At 41.0% G+C, this 20,027-nt stretch overlaps 2 protein-coding genes across 3 annotated transcripts in view; both read left to right on the top strand.

The window, feature by feature from the left end:
* cpne4b (copine IVb) overlaps positions 1–3,448 on the top strand; it is a 29,975-nt gene extending 26,527 nt beyond the window's left edge. The window contains exon 16 of the mRNA XM_033637264.2: positions 2,475–3,448. Within this exon, the coding sequence (XP_033493155.2) occupies positions 2,475–2,606 (132 nt within the window). The 3' untranslated portion in view covers positions 2,607–3,448. The remainder of the gene's footprint in view (positions 1–2,474) is intronic.
* Positions 3,449–4,812: 1,364 nt separating this feature from the next.
* On the top strand, positions 4,813–17,319 carry mrpl3 (mitochondrial ribosomal protein L3). 2 transcript variants are annotated; one of them, XM_078175689.1, is made up of 11 exons: positions 4,813–5,020; positions 6,220–6,401; positions 6,496–6,587; positions 7,571–7,669; positions 11,419–11,518; positions 13,097–13,157; positions 13,383–13,494; positions 13,634–13,711; positions 13,816–13,893; positions 16,996–17,168; positions 17,202–17,319. In XM_078175689.1, exons 1-10 carry the CDS (start codon positions 4,947–4,949, stop codon positions 17,143–17,145), a joined length of 1,026 nt encoding a protein of 341 aa, XP_078031815.1. In that variant the 5' UTR covers positions 4,813–4,946; the 3' UTR covers positions 17,146–17,168; positions 17,202–17,319. The 2 variants fall into 2 exon arrangements, with proteins under 2 accessions (XP_078031815.1, XP_033493156.2); XM_033637265.2 differs by having other exon boundaries at positions 16,996–17,319.
* Positions 17,320–20,027: the final 2,708 nt, after the last annotated feature.

The raw sequence follows: 20,027 nt of genomic DNA, 5'->3' as shown, positions 1-20,027 counted from the left end.
CCATGACCCCTAACAGGATAAGCGGTTACGGAAAATAAATGAATGGCCCATAGCTGAATTTAATGGCTGGCCCCTGATTAGGAGGAAATATGTCAAAATGTGTGCTCAAAGAGTGAGTAAACATTTTTGTCGTTGCCCAGAAAGTATTGACATTTGATACCAAGCCATGCTATTTGGGGAAAGTTATACTTCAACTGTGGCTCTATCTGTGTGTGTGTGCTGGGTGGGTGTCAAGAAGTGTTGTATTCAGGGGGTAACGAGTGTGAGTGTGTGGGCGTAATATGCTTGGCGTGCTCGTCAAAACACATCAGCTATCTGGTCCCTGCATGTTTGTGTGTGTGTCTCTCTCTGGTGGCATTAATTTATTTGCCTGACTTTGACAGGGTCTGTTTGGTCGGGTCTGTTATGGTGCGTTTGGTCTGTGACAGGTTGAGAAATCAACCAATTACACCCCAACTAAGGGGAAAGAGAAGGGGGGAGAGAATGTAGGAAGGAGCAGAAACATATAGTATACCTAAAAGTACATAGAGAGACAAGTCAGAGAGGAGAGGTGAGGAATAAATCTGGAGGAACAGAGGAGGAAGGTGGAGGGAGAGGGCGGTCAACAGGAGACCGGAGCTAAAGACAAAAGGGAGCGAGGGACTGTGTGACAGAGGTGGAGAGGTGATTTTCTGCTCTGTCGTTTCTTTTCAGAAGGGATTAGCAGGACGGAGCTGCTGTGAGACAGGCAGAGTGGGGGATAACAGGTAGATAGGAGCAGAGGAGAGGGTGGAAATGAGAGGAGGAAGAGAAGGGAGGGGGGATCGGGGTGGGTGCACTTTGATGGTGCATTGTCTCTGGGAATTATGTGAGACGGAGTACGACAGACTTTCTGACTTTGAGGATTCGGATTGTGTGTGTAGCATGGGAGCGTGTGTGTACGTGCAGATGTGTGGCTGGCCTGTATGTGTGCATAAAAAGTGTGTGAATATGAATATGTTATATTTAAAAGGAATAGTCTTACATTTGTTTTGATAACATTCATGACAATCATCCTATGGATTTCGAAAGTCTTCTTGTGACCCACTATATTTTATTACTTATGCATTACAGAGCAAAAAAGCAAACAGAATAAAAGTCCAGACACATAGAAGTACAGGAATAATTGTCCCAGTGTTGTACCACTCTCAAACTGTCCTCCCACAACCCTAAATGTGGAATATAGTGAATAATAATTAACACTCAACCTGAAATGATGATAACAATTCTGCAAGGCCAGAATGATCTCATTTTTACAACACGCATCCTGACTACAAATATCGTCAATTAATGAGGTCAAGGAAAGTGTTTTTGTTATTCAGTGCCTTTTTTGGCTGCAGTAGTCCCTGATAGGTAAATAAACCCTTTCCATTAATATTTTCAAGGGTTTCTTGACCCTTCAGTGTTCACAAACCTATGCCTTAAAATTTGGAATAGCTTCTTTGCATATGATGTCATACATCTGTATGTTGTACAGATGGAGGGCAGGCAACTGGAGGGAAAGACTACCAACACTGCGCACATGCCTATGATTTGCACTGTTTACAGGTGTTCCAATGAGAAAGCGGTAGATACTGATTGAAAACCTCCGTCTTCAGTCTGGAGAAGCGGATTCAGCTAATGTCAAACATTAAAGTGTTGTGTTAAACATGCCGTTGCTGTTACATCTTCTCTGTGTTTTTAGCCGTGACCCCGATTTTTATTAAAGGCGTTTCAACAGACCTCTAAGAATGGTTGCCCTAGGAGGAAGAAAATTGCAGCTTAAGTTTGATAATGTTGGCCTGACAGCAGTGCACCCATGCACAGAGCTGATATGGCATTTATTACTCATCCTGCCAAAAACAAGAGGGTCATCATTTCAGCTGTGGACCCTACCACAAGCGAAATACTTACAGTCCACGAGACTTTCATACACTTTTAATGGCTTGCCGTGCCACACCATACAAATCTGTCAAGTTCATCCAACACTTTTATGCAGTCTCTGTCCTCTATTTCCAATTCATGCAGTGTATGGATATATCACTTCCTGCCCTTCATCTGAACTTCACACTTTTTTAATAATCGTGATTGTAAACAAGCTTTAGCAATTTTTCAAATAATTGCAGGGAGAATCACAGCTGGACTACTTACATGAATTGACTCATACAGCATAATGTACTTGATCATTTGCTTTTGCATGAATAATGTGCTTTAATGGATTGTTCCTTTTATGAATAGACAGGCTCTGATGTGCTTTTCTCCTGTGCTATGGAACTAGAGGACAAAAAGGTGAATGCAGGGGTGTTTTGAGGTTGTCAAATGAGCTTGTCTGATCACATCAGTCTCAGTAGTCCAGACCTTTGACAGCATTGGGCTCAACAGCATATTTTAACATTCTAGAATCATGCATGGCCGGTGATGTGCGTTCGTTTGTGACCTCTCCGCTCCTCTCTGTCCATCTGTCTCTGTGTTTCCAGGCCTCCCCAGCCGCACTGGCTAAGAGTGTTTTGGCAGAAGTCCCTAACCAGGTGGTGGATTACTACAATGCTAAAGGCATCAAACCCAAGTGTATGTCGGATTATGAGTCCACAAGAACCTTCAGCCCCTGACAATGGACTACATGCAATTATACACTCCAATACACACATATATATATCATATATATATATATATACATTTATGTACTGTATAATACATATACACATGTAAAAGCACAAGCACACATACGCACACAAACAAACATGTACACATAACCATATTACATACATACAGTAGTCTAGCTCAGAGAATTAGCTCGTTCTGGTGAAACAATTTGAACTACTCCATTGATGACTATTGCATGTTCGGCCACAATGGCATCACCTGGGAAATTATTACTATCTACTGTATATCTAAAAGATGTTTATAGAAATAAGAGCAGTCTTCTGAACCAGCATGCAGACTCAGACCATAGCCCACCCAGAGAAATGACACTCCTACCTTATTTAGATAACTAGCAAGTTCACGAACCAAAAGATCTGTGGGTAGGAAAAGCCAAAAATATGTGATTGCATAGCCCGAAATGCTTAGAATTAGCATTGCAAATGTTATTTATGGGAATGGTAGTATCCCTGTTAGTGTACTGCATAAATGCATGAATAATTCAGCTCCTGCTAATATCCAATCTCCAGTACCCGCTTGCTAGTTATGAAATAAAGTATCTCTGTCATTTGAGTGACATTCAGGGTTGTCTTGGGTGTTTGGGGGTTCTTTTCTACAGATTTGTTTGAGATTTTGCTAAATGGAAATGAACAACTGAATAATTGTAATAATTTCTTATTAACCTTCTTACATTGTAAAGAGTTTTGGGAGGATAGAAAAGCGTGTGTGGTAGACTCTCATCTGTGAGCTGAAAAATGTTTTTTTCTGTATTCTGCATGTTGATTATAATAAAGACACTTTGGTTTTCTCATTTTTGTGTGATCTGATGTTTGTTTGCATGTGTACTTGTATTAATTGTGTTGTATAGACATGTTCACACTGTTGCAAAAGCTCACTTTTGTGGACAAAAAGTTTTCAGTTAACATTAGGACTTGGTTTTTGGTAAAAGTTCTAGTTATAGAAATAGAAATGGGGCTAGGCATGTTATGGTTACAGCTAATTTAGGTTTTAGTCTCCAAGGAATTAATGAAAAACAATGAAACTTCCTCCTAAGTGATAAAATAAAAAATTTGTGTGTGTTCAGGGATGCAATGTGGAGATCTAGAATAACAAAGAAAAAAGCAGTTGGCGGCCTATTAGTTGATTTGGTTTTCCACCTCGTGAGCTTCTGTTTCTCAGTTTGCCGTCACATATTCAAACTATATATATATATATATATACAGACCTCCACTGAAGTTAGCTATCACACACCTCCCTCTCTGTCTCACTCATGGACAGCCCTATGAGCCGACAGTGTTATTTGTGCTTGTGGCAGTTTCAAGTATTGTGAAATGCAGGTTCATGACACCTTCATCCACAACATGTCTCTTTCACTTTCTCTACGTCTCCCAGACAGACATTAAAATGCAAGAATTAATTATCTGACGAATCTCCATATAGTTAATTAGGGGGAGCCAAAGTTGGGCTGTCCTGAGAGTGCACTCCATACGTGCCTCAGTGTCTGACAGTCGGATCAGTATTCAACACATGAGCCTCTCTGATATCTTTTTCAGAGACTACCCACATCAGAGGAGTTACACTGAGAGGATCAGTTATATAAAGGGTGGAAGAAACCACTGAAAATGAGTAAAAATCCAACTTTACCTTCTACACTATTCTTTTCTGATATAATATCTGGGTTATAATTGGCTATATTGTTATAATTCAGGAGACCGTCAGAACAGAGCCTCAAATCAACAGGACTTGTTTTACTTGATATTGGACATAATAAAATATTTTTTATCATGCTTATTTGTTTTATTTGTCATTGTTTTGTATTCTTTTTAGCATTTTATAGTGTTCAAAAATGGAAATGTAAACATCAGCATTTTCAGGTGGGCAAAATCCATTTGTTGATGAAGATCATGCAATTTGATTGAAAGCTTTTAAACTACTGAACTGACCTTAAGGTAAAATTGTTGCTGTTACTGCTGTTTCCAAGGTCAATAATTAACTTTTATTATTTTTAATATAACTTAACTTTAAGATTTATACGACCATGTAAATATAATAGTTTAATATCAGGATATCAGATTTAATTGGTTATCATTTAAAAAAAAATATGAATCCGGTATTCGTGCGGAACCTTGTCATCACGACGCTCTATGCAGCGGAACTGTTTTGTCACGTACCGGAAGTAGCCAGGGTGACATTAGGACAGGACGAAAACTAAGGCATGGGTGTGCATTTGTTGTGAGAGTCCCATGTTCCTCTAGTTTGTGTGTATTTTTTCTTATATTTATGTGGAAGTGTATATATTAAAGAACAAAATGGCGGCGTGGAGCTGTCGGTTTCTTCTCCAGCGGGGAACTCGTCTCATTTCTCTGCGAGCAACGGCTGAAAGGTGGCTAATGCTAAGTGGCTAGTTGTGCTAATATAACTGAAGTTAACTTTAGCATGTAGCTTCGTTAAATGGGGCTGCTTTGATTTTCCTTTGCTTTTATACCAGGGCATTTTGTTTGCTAATTAACTAGCTAATGTTACAGTTTTCTCTTTATAAGTAACGCTAGCTTGCCTCTAATTCCCAGTGAATTATAATTGATATAACGCATCGGGGCGTTTGTGTTGTGTTTGTGTTTTATTTTCACTCTTCTACGCGAAATAAAGTTACTTAAAGATCAATATAGACACTGTTGTAAAGGACAAAACTGATGAACCACTCCACAGTCCCAGTCTACAGTTACAGATGAGTAATGTCTTAATAGCCATCTGCAAGCAGACGTGGGCAGACTTTAATATGACAAAATGTCACCAGGGTTCATTCAGGCCTCTTTTTATTTATTTCTGGTTCGACTCGTAATTAAACAGTGGCATTTATGCACTTAAAATGCACAAACTGTCCTGCTCATTACTCACCAGCAAGGACACTGCAGTGACTGAAGTGACTTGGTAAAGTAAAGTGACAGAGCAGCGTGAGATCTGACGCTGCAATGCAAATTTCTTGAGTTATGATCTTCAAAAAGAATAAAGGAGCAAGTTAGTTTGCAATTAGTTAGTCAGAAATACCAGGTCAGCTTCTCCCTTATGTGACAGTTTGCTTCCTATCTCTGTCTCGTAGCATTATAAACGGCACATGTTTGATTTTGTGGCTGTTTGTCAGACAGAATTAACGATGTGTAGTTGCCACCTTGTACTCTGGGAAATTGTGATCAGCAGTTTTCTTTTCATTGACTCAAAAAAAAAACCTGAACATGATTCAACAGGACAAAATAATTGTCAGTTGCAGCTCTTTAATACATATGTACATATGCATGTATGCTACCTGACAGTCTTGTTTTGATTGGACATTTTTTTAACAGTTATGAGCAGTGATCCAGAATGAAAACCTGCAGAATTTAGTGGACTGTGTTTTTACATTTTCAAGTTATTTTGTGCTTATAATGTGATGGACAATATTTATTTAAGACAATATTTTTTTAAAAAATCTGAGGAGGTGTCAGAATTCTGCGTCTGCAGATTCTGTGTGAGCCTGATTATTAGTGTAGCTCTGGACATACGTGATTGTCGTCTTTGTAAATAACTACCTTTTTTTTTATCTGGCAGTCCTGCCCATTCATTGGGTTGTATCAGGACAGTGAAGACCACAACATGGTTCGAGGAACACCTCACAGAGGACAACCAGGAGTACATGAGGAAGAGTATGGCAGAGGAATACAGAAAACAAACAGCTGAAAAGCTAAACCCTCTCAAAGATGAACCCTGGGAGCGTCATCAATGGACAGAGGGTTGGTGTTATCAATACTGAGAGCTGTGTACATCGTGAATCCTCTACCTGTTGGCTCGCACTTAAACGGTCTTTTCATCTGTCCGTCTTCACAGGTAGTCAAAGAGTTGGGTTAGTAGCCGTGAAGCTGGGGATGGCTCCTATCTGGACGAAAACAGGAGAAAGACATGTAGTCACCATGTTGCAGGTAGCACACACACACACACACACACACACACACACACACCTGTTGTCTTCTCTGTTGTGCCTCAGCTTTGCATCAAAACAGCTGCCTGTATTCTTCAGGAATGATAATACCTCTTAGTCATCCATAATGAAATGACCAGCAGGTCAGAAAAGCAGTCAGATAAATTGGATTGTTCTGTGGAGTGAGGGGGAACACTAGCAAATATTGAACAGCTTGAAACCTCACCTGCAGCCTCTGATCGTGCAAGGTGCAAAGAGGAGATATTCCTAGTCAGGTTTATTCAGATCACGTTTTAATCTCATCAGCTATTCTGTCAGCGAAGTAAATTGATGGCAGACCGCGGCCTTCTGTGTTTATTCTGCTCTTTATTGATAATGATATACTTTAGTGGGTAGCACAAAAAACTTCTATTGCAATTTCAGTAAAATGTTAGTGTTAATACTCAGACTTTTTAAACTTTGTCATCACCTCCACTTGATATCAGATTCAAGGCCATACAGTAGCTTCTACCCCCATCTGCTGATTCACTTTTGTCACATTTAGTCATTTGATTCTTTTCGGCTGACACAAGAACGCTCTGTGCTAGATGAAAAGTAGAGCATTTAAATTTACTTTCTCAGGGAGAAAGTACTCCCACCACTTTGGCACACATTCTATCTGAAGCGAAACTGAAAGTACGTCATAATGCAGTGAATAAATACAGCACAGGCTTCATTGTTGCTTCATAAGAAAACATTTTCCTCCTCTTTTCTCATCCTCTGATTTACTTCTTATGTAACATGTATTGCTAAATGCCTGTGATGTATTTCTGTTGTTGATTGAGTTAGCGGGGGCCCCATGTTGAAATGTTTTACACCAGGGGCTTGTATTTTTTTGTGGTGTTCACGTAGGTGGTTATGTAGGTCAGGAGGAAAGAAGTAGCACAGAGAAAACCGCAATCGGGCTGTGACTAATGTTAATCCAGCCTCTGTTCCTTTTTCCAGGTGCAGGACTGCCATGTAATAAAGCACCTGTCCAAGGAAGAAAATGACGGACGCTCTGCCGCCCTTGTGGTAGGAGGGAAAAACGTATCACCATTCCATGTAAGAAACAGCTGTAAATGTCATAAAAAAAAAAAAAAAAAAAGTGTGAGGTTTTTATCTTTGCTGTGAAATGGTATTTGTGGACAGACAGACGCAGCAGGCAGCTGTTTTCAATGAAAAAGCTCTGAAAAGCCACTGTACACCGCCTGCTCAGCACCAAACTGCAGAAGGACACAGTAACAGACCAGCTGGTGAACATAGTAGAGAATCCAGCAGCTAGAGAGCCTGATATTTCTCTCAGGAGTTGGTAGAGACCAAATAGTGTAAAAAGTATTTACTACAGGTTTTTAAAAAGTACATTTTAGGAAAACAAAAATATCACTTGGGTTATGATTTGATAAGTAATAAACCTGTGAGAATAATCACAGAAAACTGAAATGCCTCTGCTTTGTTTCACCATGAGAGGCTGAAGCCAACAATTAAAAGGCTCCCCCTAATGTAATGGTAGGGGAAACACTGTTTGAGTTTGCCAACATTAGCCGCCCTGAGCTACTGGTCATTCTGGACCAAGCAAAGCCTAGTTCACATTACACGATTTTCACCCTGATTTTGCGTCATGGAGACTATCGTTATCTTTTGAGTGTTCATAACTGGCGAGGTGTGTTTCTGTCAGCGGGAGTCTCGCCAACTGCGTTACGACCTGTGTGTGCACACCACAAGATTTCTCCACTGAGCCTTCACCGACAGAGCCCCAGATAACGCGGTGACATCACCAAACTTGGAGACGACACATCGTAAAGGCATGGATATTCTTCCCAGTGTTGAATCAGATCTGCCTCCAGGGCCTGGGTCCAAACACAACGCGCTCCCCGCGATCCTGTGGATGCCGCCATTGTTGTTATTGCTTGCTGGCTTGATCAGTGTTGCCAGATCTTGGGAGAGAAACAAGCAACCAGGGCTATGGAAACAAGCCCAAAAGAAGCGACTATCATGCGTTTAAATAATGTATTAGATGGATATATAGAGAGAAAGGTGATGTTTAGAGAGCAAGCCCAAATAAGCAACTCCACTTTAGAAACAAGCCCAAAGTCGCAGCTAATAAGCGGACCTGGCAAGTGGCAACCCTGCAGCTTGTCCTCCTCACATTTCTTCCGTCCTCCTGCGTGCTGACGTGGGACGTATCTCGCCTCTCATTGGCTGATGCTCTTTGTCAGTCGTGTCAGACTTCTCCAGTTTTCTAGCATGCCAGATATCCAGTCCCAGTCGCAGACGAGGGGGCGACTTGCTCATAGGCTTGTTCACATATGAGGACTTGTCGTGGCAGACTCACCCCCGCAGTGAAAATCGTGTAATGTGAACTAGGCTTAAGGCTGTAGCAGCCAAATTCCTCAGTATTGAATTCAGCATGGTATGTTAATCGCCTCTGACTTCACCTTTTCATTCAGTGTAGTAATGTGTTATTTCTATCAAAAGTTACATAGTTAAACTTTAAGCAAAAGCAAATGTTTCTGAAATGAGTTGGAAGAGTTTCTTTGTCAATTTGACCTTTTTTGAAAATATATAATGATTAAAAAACATTTTTGTGTTCAGCAAAGGGCCAGCAGTATTTATAATGAGCAGCTCTGCCTACACAGAAACATAATTATTATTGTGTGCTCATTTATTTTTGCCTCCCAATAGCTTGAGAAATTGCCAACGTTACTCATCTTTTATTCTTTATTAAAAGATATCCACATATGTATGCAGAATCTGTGGGCAGTGTTCTGGTTTCCATTTGTAATCCAAGTAGTATTGACCAATCATGTTTGAGCATCAGGGAAACAGCCAGTGTGGAAAGCATTGGCCAAAATGCGGCCTCACAACCCATCGGCTATCGTCTGGTCTTTCTGTTTATAGAGATTAGCAGAAATGACCAGCATACAGAAGAGGAAGTCTCGGCCCTAATATTTGCTGGCTACTCTGGAACTCTGGAAATATTTGTTGTTGCCCCCAGAGACTCATTGTCGTGAGACTGAGAGGTTCCGAGATTACTTAACTTTAAAAGCAGCCGTTCACTCAGTTGTTTGAACTTTCACAAAGTTAGAGGCTGAGCAACAACATTTTTAAGTCACGATTTTGACTACACAAATTATTTGATTAATGGGTCATCTGACGCAAATTTTAGACAGTTACTTTACATATAACAATAATTACATGAATCATAAACAGGGCTAAAACTGATGACTTGTTTAACCATTTAATTTATACTGATATTTAATGTCTAAGAATATCATGTCTAGTCGACCTGCAATGTGTAGCCCCATTAATTAGCTGTATATTTGATTGAAAGAAAGTTAATTGGCAACTATTTTGATCAACGTTCAGTCATTTTTCAAGCAAAAATGTCAAACATTTGCTTTTTAAAGCTTCTTAAATGTGAGGATTAGCTGCTTTTCTTCATTATGTTGTATGATACTAAATGGTGAGTCTTTGGGTTCTGGACAGTTGGTTGGACAAATGAAGCAAATTTAAGATGTCATTTTGGGTTCTGGGAAATTGCGATGAGCATTTCTTACAACATTTTGTCATTTTATAGGCTAAACTGTTAATCAAATATGAAAACACGAAAACAATCTGCAGATTAATTACTGAAATTAATTGTAAATTGCATCCCTAATATCTAATCACACCAGTCACTTTGCTCTTAATGCCAGCAGAGCGGCCGGTGCCAATTACTTTATCACATCACAACGTCCATTTCTGCTCATTTTAGTTCTGGCTACATTTCATAATCATGCAAAAAAAAATCTAATCAGTGTGACAGCTTTATGGAAGCATAACTGAATTTTGTCATTTCCCTGTAGCACTGAGCTCGTATCAGGCCTCCCAGTTTTAGGACCTTTTATGAATACAGATCCGTAGTCAGGAAATTATACCCGACCATCAGTGAGTATATTTCATCTTTGGTGTCTAAATGAGCAGAATCCAATAGATTTCATTGCTGCTACGTCCCACTTACAATGACAAGCCCTCGCACATTTAGAAGTGTCTTTCATGCTCATAATAAACTCTAAGGTCCCATCACAGCCTCAGACTGCATATCTGACCTCTATAACACACACACACACACACACACACACACACACTGCAACCTGAAGTGATAGACAGCAACAATGGCTCTTCAGTTTGCTCTGTGAACCTGTACTTGCTTTTCAGAATGGGAAGACAGTTTAAGGCAGGTATTGTTTTTTTAAGAAAATCTCCTCTTAGTATGTATGAGGAGGACTTTTTCCTTTTTGTATGTTCCATCCATCTTTTTAAGGAAAAAAAAGATAAACAAGAATGAATAAATCAAAGTGTAATTTATTCATTGAGTCTTGATAGATGCTTGATGGGCCGGTGTTGAACGTGAAGTTGTTTAGAATCCCTCTCACACAGCCGCCACATCACTCTCCAGTCAGGCAGCGTTTGTCGGAGTGAGAAGCTTTGGCAGGCTGATTTTCACCCTTCTGTTGAAAGGGAGAGAGAGAGTTTAGAGTGACTGGAGGGGCTGAGATGAGAGCGAGCCGAGCGAAAGCAAATGTCAGAGATGCTCGCTGCCAAGTGTGCATGCGTATGCCTCCGTGTGTGTGTGTGTGTGTGTGTGTGTGTGTGTGTGTGTGTGTGTGTGTGTGTGTGTGTGTGTTTGGCTCCCATACAGTCATAACAGGCCCACGTTTAATTTTAAAATGCCAAAGTCCAACTGCTGTTGGTTCTTCTTTTACCACTTTATTTCCCTCCCTCCCTCCATCCTAATACGTATGTCTTCTTTTCATCATTCTGACCGGCAGAGGTCTGAAGGGGAAATGGAGATGTTCAGGAATGCAGGCGTGCCTCCGAAACAGAAAGTCACCACCTTTAAAGTGTCAGACAACGCCATCATCAAGCCAGGTATATGCACACGCATTAGCTTGTACTTAAAGGGGATCTATTCTGCCTTTTTTCTGTCATCAGTGTTGGGCAGTAACGCGTTACAGTAATGTTATTACTTTTTCCAGTAACCAGTAGTTACTAGTCACATCACTGCCAACTTGAAATACAACAGTCACATCAGCGGACTCATTTTCGTAATAGTTGTGCTGCGCACGCATGTTGTAAAGCAGCAAGCTAGTTGGAAACACTTACTTAGCGGCTGGAAAGATTCCCAACGTTTTGGCTTTGTCAGGAGGAAAGATGAAAACTGGATTTTAATCGCGCACAGCTGCAGCTACAAAGAAGTGATGAAGTGATATGTGGTGGCTGTAATGTTGCTCCACGAGTGAGTCTCCGTCTTTTGGGCAGAGCTTTGGGAAAATACCGGTCACAGGCAACAGGAAGCCCCCAGGTAAATAGAGGCTATCTAGCATTAGCTACATTTAACGGCAATTACCCTGACATTCACACAGAGGCACACATCTCAATTATGCGGAGGAACGCAAATGCCGCTTTTATGGGGTGTAACAGAAAAGTAATATAGCAAGTAGTGTAACGAATTACTGTTGGCAGGGTGTAATAAGTAAAGTAACTCTATTACTTTTGAAAAGACTAACAAGTAGCAAGCCCATCACTGTCTGTCATAATGTTATATTGATAGATGTTCATATTGATCATGGCCAGAGTTTCAAATAATGAGGTAAACATATGTATAAGTAATCCCTGTGAGCATAAACCTTCAGAACGTTTCGAATACTCTGTTTCCAACTTTTTTTATATATATATATACTTTGGAGACAAGGTGACGTCACCTCGTGATAGATTTCTTTATTTAGTCATCTGCTCCAGGCACATGACTGCAAGTGTTTACGTTACATAAACTGCTACATGTAGCTACCTGCTAATAACGAGAAACATGTATTCTTGGTTGCTGATGTTGTTTATTTCTCCCAGATTTTGCATCATATTCCTAGAGAGAAGAATATTGTTTTCATAAACAGAATTTTGTTAATGTGTACTGCAGAATGTAGCTGCATGCTAGTGTGAGGGAAACATGTAATCTTGGTTCCTGATGTTGTTAAGTTCTACCCAGTTTCAGATCATACTCCTGCTTGAACATGTCCGGTTGTGTTTAGAAGCTTTTTTTTTTTGGTGATATTTCACAGTAGAGGTGCTGCTGTACTTCATTAGTCATTTGCCTGGCTGCAATTATGGTGCAGAAACACTGAAATACAGAAGACACAGTAACACTAACCAATCAGAGCAGACTAGGCTTTTAAAGAGGAAGGCTTAAAGACACAGGCAGAAGGGGTGAATACATGTGTCCAGCACAGGCAATAGGAAGAAGATAAAGTGGTTTTTGAATATTAAAGTGTGTAAATATGTTCTAATAGAAGCCCCAAAGTACAAGTATCAACTTTAAAATGAGCACAATAGGTTCCCTTTAAAGAAATACTCATATACTTTGTTTTCCACGTCACACAGTAAAATCTATTTTCTATTTTCTGACAGTTTTGTACACAATTTGTCATGTTGTCTTGTTTGTTGTGTGTACAGGCACTCCTCTGTATGCAGCACATTTCCGCCCAGGCCAATATGTGGACGTCACAGCCAAATCGTAAGTTCTGTTATGCCAGCTCTCCCTCTTCGCTGGCGCTTCATCTTGGCTTCCCACAACTACTTCTTCCCCACTTTTAGCAGCATGTTGAGAAGATAGATCAGTTTTTGACTTTACAAGAAAGTCCAAAGTCCAAACCTCTCTTTGTACATGGTTGTCCTCTCAGGCAACAAGTCAGCGCACTTTAAATAATGAGGGTGAATTTTCTTGTGTTTGTGTGTGTAGCATTGGCAAAGGTTTTCAAGGCGTAATGAAGCGATGGGGGTTCAAAGGTCAGCCAGCCACCCATGGTCAAACCAAAACTCATCGCAGACCAGGGTCTCTTGGACCTGGAGGGGTAAGACACACACAGACACACACACACACACACACACACACACACACACTGCATAAGATGCTCATGCATGCCAGACATGAACAGTTGGCTTCCCATAATCCAGTAATGTGAGCGTGTGTCTTTTATCATCTGCGTCTAGGATCCAGCCAAAGTTTGGAAAGGAAAAAAGATGCCTGGCCAGATGGGAAACATCTCCGTCACAGCCTATGGACTGAAGGTACACGCTCACAAGACGACACCCACACAGTTGTGGTTTTGAACTTGTGTGTCCTTGACTGCAATTTCAGTTCAATACTCTCATCTGCCTCTTCTCTCTCCCAGATATGGAGGGTCAATACCAAGTATGATGTGCTGTATGTTAACGGCTCCGTCCCCGGACACAGGAACTGCTTATTGAAGGTAAAAATAACGACACACACACACACACACACACACTTGGGAGTGAAGTGTAAAGTTTAAGGTCAACCCCAGCATGCTTAGTGTTCTGACAGGGACGAGTTTGACCTTGCACCTGTAAAACACTGTCACACCTGCAAGACAGTGTGATCTATCTTCATTGACACAGTGCTGGATCAGCAGTGCGTGTGAGTGTGTGTGTGTGTGTATGCATGAATCTGTTTGTGTGTTTTTGTGTGAAGGAATGGGAGCGTGCACCTTAATGATGCTAGTAATATCCACCGCATCCATCTCCATACTCAGCATGTTGTGTTCGCCTTGTATGTGTGTGTGTGTGTGTGCGTGTATGTGTGTGTGCGGACACACGCAGACTATTATTTGTTTTGCAGACAAGCGATAATGAATACAAATGTGCATTGCATTTCACACAGCTCAGCTATCTCTCACACACACACACACACACACACACACACACACACACACACACACCTGGATCCACTTCTATTACCCTTATGGGCACAAGTTAATAATGTTTGTTTACTGTTTGTTTTTGTCATTGTGTGCAATACCACTGTCCCGATGTTAACAAAGAACAATTATGGTTTATTAATTAGATTTAAGACTATGGGTAACAATTATTAGTAATTTTTAAATAGATTTTTTTTAGGGTAATCAGTCAGCCCAGGGAGTCAGGGACCCTTGGGTGCATAGACCACGGAAAAAGTAAATGATTAAGGTTCATTTGGGAACACTAAACAGACACTGATATTGCTAGCATAATTATTTTTGTTTGGTTTCAATAATATTAAACTACTATAAGTATTTTCCCCGATGTTGTTAATGATTGATTCAAATTAAAAGTGTGTCTGCAGGTCCTTAAAAAGTCTTACATTTCGTTTTGTAAATATTGGGCCATTAAATAGTCGTAAATTTGAATTTGTGAGGTACAATCACCACCAACATTTTACCTAATTTTATTTTTCCATTTTTGAATTTCTAATTGTTAAAGGGAGTCTAGCTCTTCTGTGTGATTGTCCACTTTTCTGAGGGTACAAATCTTTAAACCTACCACCAGCGGTGTGCAGATATTTCTGGAAGCTGGTGGTCAAGCAAAAAAAGAATCACATCTTTTACACATGTTTATTTCAGCTATTTATTTCAATGCCCTTAAAGTCATGCAGACAAGGGTGTTTATTTGCCTGAACATAGGTGGGGACCATATGAAGCGCAGTGTCTGGGGGTCCTCCCCTGGTAAACTTCAGGCATCAAACACTTGATTTCCTGCATTCTGGTGACTTTTTATTTGCATCAGTTTATGGTGGAAGTGTCTTGATGCTGCTCTGACACACAGACACACTCTGAGGATGATTTCTATGTCAGAGGTCATCAATTAGATATGAAATCCAGAGTGCTAGAGAGAAAAACATGTCTGTTGGTTTATTTACATTAAACTCAGGCTCTTACAACCATGTTCCTTCCCTACATGCCTTGTTTTTATATTTTCTCATGTTGTTACTTTCCCATCAGAACTCTTTAATTAAACATGTGATTCAGTCAAATGTTGCTTTAGTTCCTGTTGGTTCATTAATGAGATTAAATACACATTTTTTAAATCTAATCCGCCGCCTTAGAATCTGTCAACAATACAGTTTTGTTTGGGAGAGAACTGCACTAATTCTAATAATTATCTTCTAAATACGCTTTAAATATTCTTAAAGAATCCCAGAGAGCAGACACACGCTCTTCCTCTCCTCCTCCTGTGCTCTTTGTGCACACAGTGTTTCTGCAGCACCAAACCACGTCAGATTTCTTCAAATGAAATATCAGAGCCACGGTGTGGGAGAGGCAAACATTATTTCAAGTTAGGTTTTGGTTTATGAAGACAAGTAGAAGGGGCAAAAAGTTCAGCATCTGTCTCTGCTTGCTCCGGGGAGCTTGTGAACATAAATCTGCCAGAGAGTTGGAGCGACACTGTGGTTTTACACCAGACTAGCTTGCTTGTTATTAAGCTTAGTAGTGGGTTGTTGCCTAGGTTAGTTTGGCTCTATTGAGATATTTTAATAGTGGTTTAATTTCACAGCAGTGACAAACAATGCTGATGCTTTGGGCAAACACTATGGTTACCTGGCTGCTCATGAAGGCAGGTCAGGGAGACGTGGATGCTGCTCTGAAGGGTGCTCGATATGTGTGCGTTAACTGTGGTGGCTGTGACAACAAGGGGAGTAGAAGAGGGAGGGGCAGGCTGGCACAATTAAAACTCAAATGCAGCACACTTTTAATTGAGAATTGATGCCATGGGCCAAACTTACAAACTAAAATATAAAATATGGAAAGAAATACCTTACAAAAGGGCACTTATCCAGCTAGAGGCCTACAGAGCAGGTGCTTGAGCATCACCTGAGGTCTATCTCTGCACATATCTGCCTGCTACTGAACCTGACACTGTCTCTTTACTGTGTTTGAAAACCTAGATTAAAGTAACTCAATGTAATAATCATATTTCTACATAAGTCATCTGCTTCTAAAGATAGGCATGTCCGAAAAAGTTTGAGAACTGCTAATTAGATTTTAAAGATGCCAGAAAGCAGTGGTAAATGCCTGTAACACATTTTTCAGTCCCCAAGGTGACATTTCTGAAGTGCAGCAGTCCAAAACCCCAAAAATATTCTATTTAGAGTTAAATAAAACGCAGATGAGCAATAAATCCTCACATTTGAGAAGCAGGAGAATGCAGGCATTTTGTGCCTAATTGATTTGCAATAATAATTTTCAAAGTTGTTAGAGACAGATGAATGTTGGGCAGCCAAATACTCACAACTGTGTCCAATCAATACCAGAGTGCCAGGTACCATACAAGGACTGCGCAGTATATTGATGCTATATCGATACTGTGATCGCAGACTAGACATCTTCTTAGATTTTGAATATCGTAAAATAGTAAATGTTGGTTTTAATGGCTGCACTACGGCTACAGCATCAAAAGGCAACTCCACAGTGTCCTCGCAATATCAAGGTATTTGGTAAAAAATAACGTAATATTTTTCTGCACATCACCCTGCCCTACTTCAACTTTTACAAAAAAGTGTGTGTCTGTGTGTGTTCCAGGTAAGAGATACTGTACTGCCAACCAGGAAGTCCACCCTGCTCAACCCTCCTTTCCCTACCTATTTCACCGAAGAGGAAGGTGACCTGGATGAAGACCTGTACGACGATGACTTGTTCATTCACACAGACCCATCATTAACAATGACCTGACCACACACACACACACAAAATCCTCTCTCTCTCTCTCTCTCTCTCTCTCTCTCTCTCTCTCTCTCTCTCTCTCTCTCTCTCTCTCTCTCTCTCACACACACACACACGTGTCACGTTTTCATTTATACCCACAAACCATGTCTGGATCCTGTAATAAAGTGTAATTCCTTCGAATGTCTTGAGCCCCTTTAGTTCTTTTGTTTGTTTTTTTTAGAGTAAGATGCAACAGCACCGAGCCTGTCTGTTTGATCCAAACAGTTATTACGGCCCCTTTCCCCCGAAACCATGGTAACTGTAGGAGTGATGATGTCACGAGAGGATCCCCAAGCAGAGAGAGGAGGGGAAAAAAAGACAGTGAAACAAAACAAGAGAGAGGCAGATGTGTTGGAGAAATGTGCAATATCTATGCAGGACGCAGGATAAGGCTAGAGGGAGAGGAGGAGGAGGAGGAGGGGGAGAGCTGGATACAATGAGTTGCACAAAGCACAGTGAAAGAGTGAGGGGAATGCAGACAGGGGAGGGAAAGGGCCTGTGAAGGTAGGGGTGGAGGAATGAATGAGGTGGAAGGTATGGAAGCAAATACAAAGAAGTAGAAACAGGGCAGGAAAGGAGAGGGAGACGGTGAAGGTGTGGGGGGCGACTTGAAGGAGGAGAAAAGGAGAGGTGGGGATGGAGACTAACAAAGGTTGGCATTTGTGTGTAAGAGGATAAATGAGGACATTAATGTTGCAGCAGGAACCGCTGGGTGCTTAAGTCTGTGTTTGTGTTCAGCAGTATTTAAATGAGAACCTCTAGCTGGTGGGCTGACAGATTCCCCTCTGCACTGTCTGGGACGCCTCCTTGCCTGTTTGGGCAATTAATAATCAAATCTGAATCGTGTTCTCTAAAGTGTTGGACTCTTATTTCAGTGTAAATGTATCCTCAGAGGCCTGCATGTGATGTAGGCTCCCTCCCTGTTGGTCTCTGCTCTGTATCTGCCATGTAACTGACAGAAGCGAAAACAAGGCTTTTATTTGAAACACAAGTGGTAGCGATGCTTTGTAACAGCTGCAGATACACACGCCGCATTGATGCCTTTTCCCTAATTGAAACGACACAGGCGGCAGACTCAGAAATGCATAGCATGTAGTTGGTTGTCATTTAGATAAAGATGCAAGGTGGTGATTTAATGTGTAGCAAACAACGTCCTGCTCCATATAACATGCCACAGCTTGTAGGTCCATAAGGCAGCAGCAGGTTCTTTGAAATGGTAATGATATCGTTTGAAAGTCCTGCTCTGTGGAGCCTGCACATCATCAGGCTCTTGTGGGGGTGGACGAGAGGAGAGGCTGAGCAGAGAGGGGAGGGAGGGGTGAGGAGGGGTAGGGGGGGGGGTCGCTGCTGCCTGTTAAAGTAGCAGAGCAGAAAGAGAAGAAGAACTCCTGCATGGTGTTTGGGTGTGGTAAAACACCAGCCGCTAAGTCAGTTTTCAGTGTCACACTTGAGAAATTCTGTGTGTTCAAGGACAGAACTTCAAAAAGCCCAGTCTTAATGAAGCATTGGCATACGGTTAAACTTGAATTAGCAGCCCAATCAATTATTTGCTTAAATCACTGAACTCAACAGGCTAATATGAGGGACAGGCCTTTAATTCATTGAACACAAAATCATTGCAAAGATGGGAAATACAATCAAATAGTTTATTTGAACTAGTATGACTATAACTTTTCTATTCTGACTTTATGACAGCTTCAGAGGAAGGGAGTCACCACGTGTTTTTTGTCATGCTGGTCATTCTGAATGACTCACGGTCTCCTCTGGAGCTCACGGCTTCAGTAAAATAAAATCAACCAAGCTAACATTGTGTAGCATCTGCATACTGACAAAGTTTAAACATTTATATTTGTATGTGCGATCTAAACAGCTAATTGACGTTAGCTCAACAATCCAGTTCTGTACATCCAAAGTACTTCTATTAAAATGAAGTGCTTAGCAACCAGATCAGGCGTCTAATTGAGACAGGCCTTTACTTGTCAAAATGTGTAGCCACACCAGGCCAGTAAAAGGGACTGGGCGTTTAATTGAAGTTTTCAGTATTTCAAATAGTTGAAAAGCCTGGAAAAGATTGATTCGTCATTATTTCATTCATTCATTCATAATCTATAACCACTTGCCCTATTCAGGTCGCGGGGTGTTGGAGCCTATCCCAGCTGATGTTGGGCGAGAGGCAGGGTACACCCTGGACACGTCGCCAGACTATCACAGACACATAGTGACAGACATTCACATTCACATTCACACCTACGACCAATTTAGAGTCACCAATTAACCTGCATGTCTTTGGACTGTGGGAGGAAGGCGGAGTACCTGGAGAAAACCCACGCTGACACAGGGAGAACATGCAAACTCCGCACAGAAGGGCCCCATCCAGCCAGAGGGTTTGAACCCAGAACCTTCCTGCTGTGAGGTGACAGTGCTGACCGCTGCACAGCCTCCAAAAAACCCCATAAACAATAAGACTGTTTATCACTAAAAATGTTGTTGCGTAAAAAAAGACGAGCCTCCTATCTGTGATGCAATAAAAAAAATTATATTGTTTCATAACAAAATCTAAGGTAAAGTGATTCCAGTATGGTTTGTGGTATGCTTGATGATCCAAATAATATTGTAAATCACAGTTAGTTTGGCCAGGATAATTGTGACATGAAATTTTCATATTGTCTCATGCCAAACAGCCTCTATAACAAACAGAGGGGTCAATAAACATGCTGTGACATCAGTTGCTAGGCTTTAACCACTGGATTGCCTCCCTACAGTGCTTTCAAACACTAATGTCACAGTTATGAGGCCAAAACGTTTTGGATAGACTTGCACTTGCATAGCGCCTTTCTAGTTCTCTGACC

The sequence above is a fragment of the Epinephelus lanceolatus genome, chromosome 16, assembly GCF_041903045.1.
Source record: "Epinephelus lanceolatus isolate andai-2023 chromosome 16, ASM4190304v1, whole genome shotgun sequence".
NCBI classification, from domain to species: domain Eukaryota; kingdom Metazoa; phylum Chordata; class Actinopteri; order Perciformes; family Serranidae; genus Epinephelus; species Epinephelus lanceolatus.
Note: the sequence above shows the minus strand (reverse complement) of the source record. Positions and strands in the feature narration are given on the sequence as shown.

Coding starts and splice junctions, on each gene's coding strand:
- mrpl3 (XM_078175689.1), top strand. CDS start 4,947: ATGGCGGCGTGGAGCTGTCGGTTTCTTCTCCAGCGGGGAACTCGTCTC. Junction 6,588..7,570: donor ATGTAGTCACCATGTTGCAG/GTAGCACACACA, acceptor TCCTTTTTCCAG/GTGCAGGACTGCCATGTAAT. Junction 13,158..13,382: donor GTGGACGTCACAGCCAAATC/GTAAGTTCTGTT, acceptor TTGTGTGTGTAG/CATTGGCAAAGGTTTTCAAG.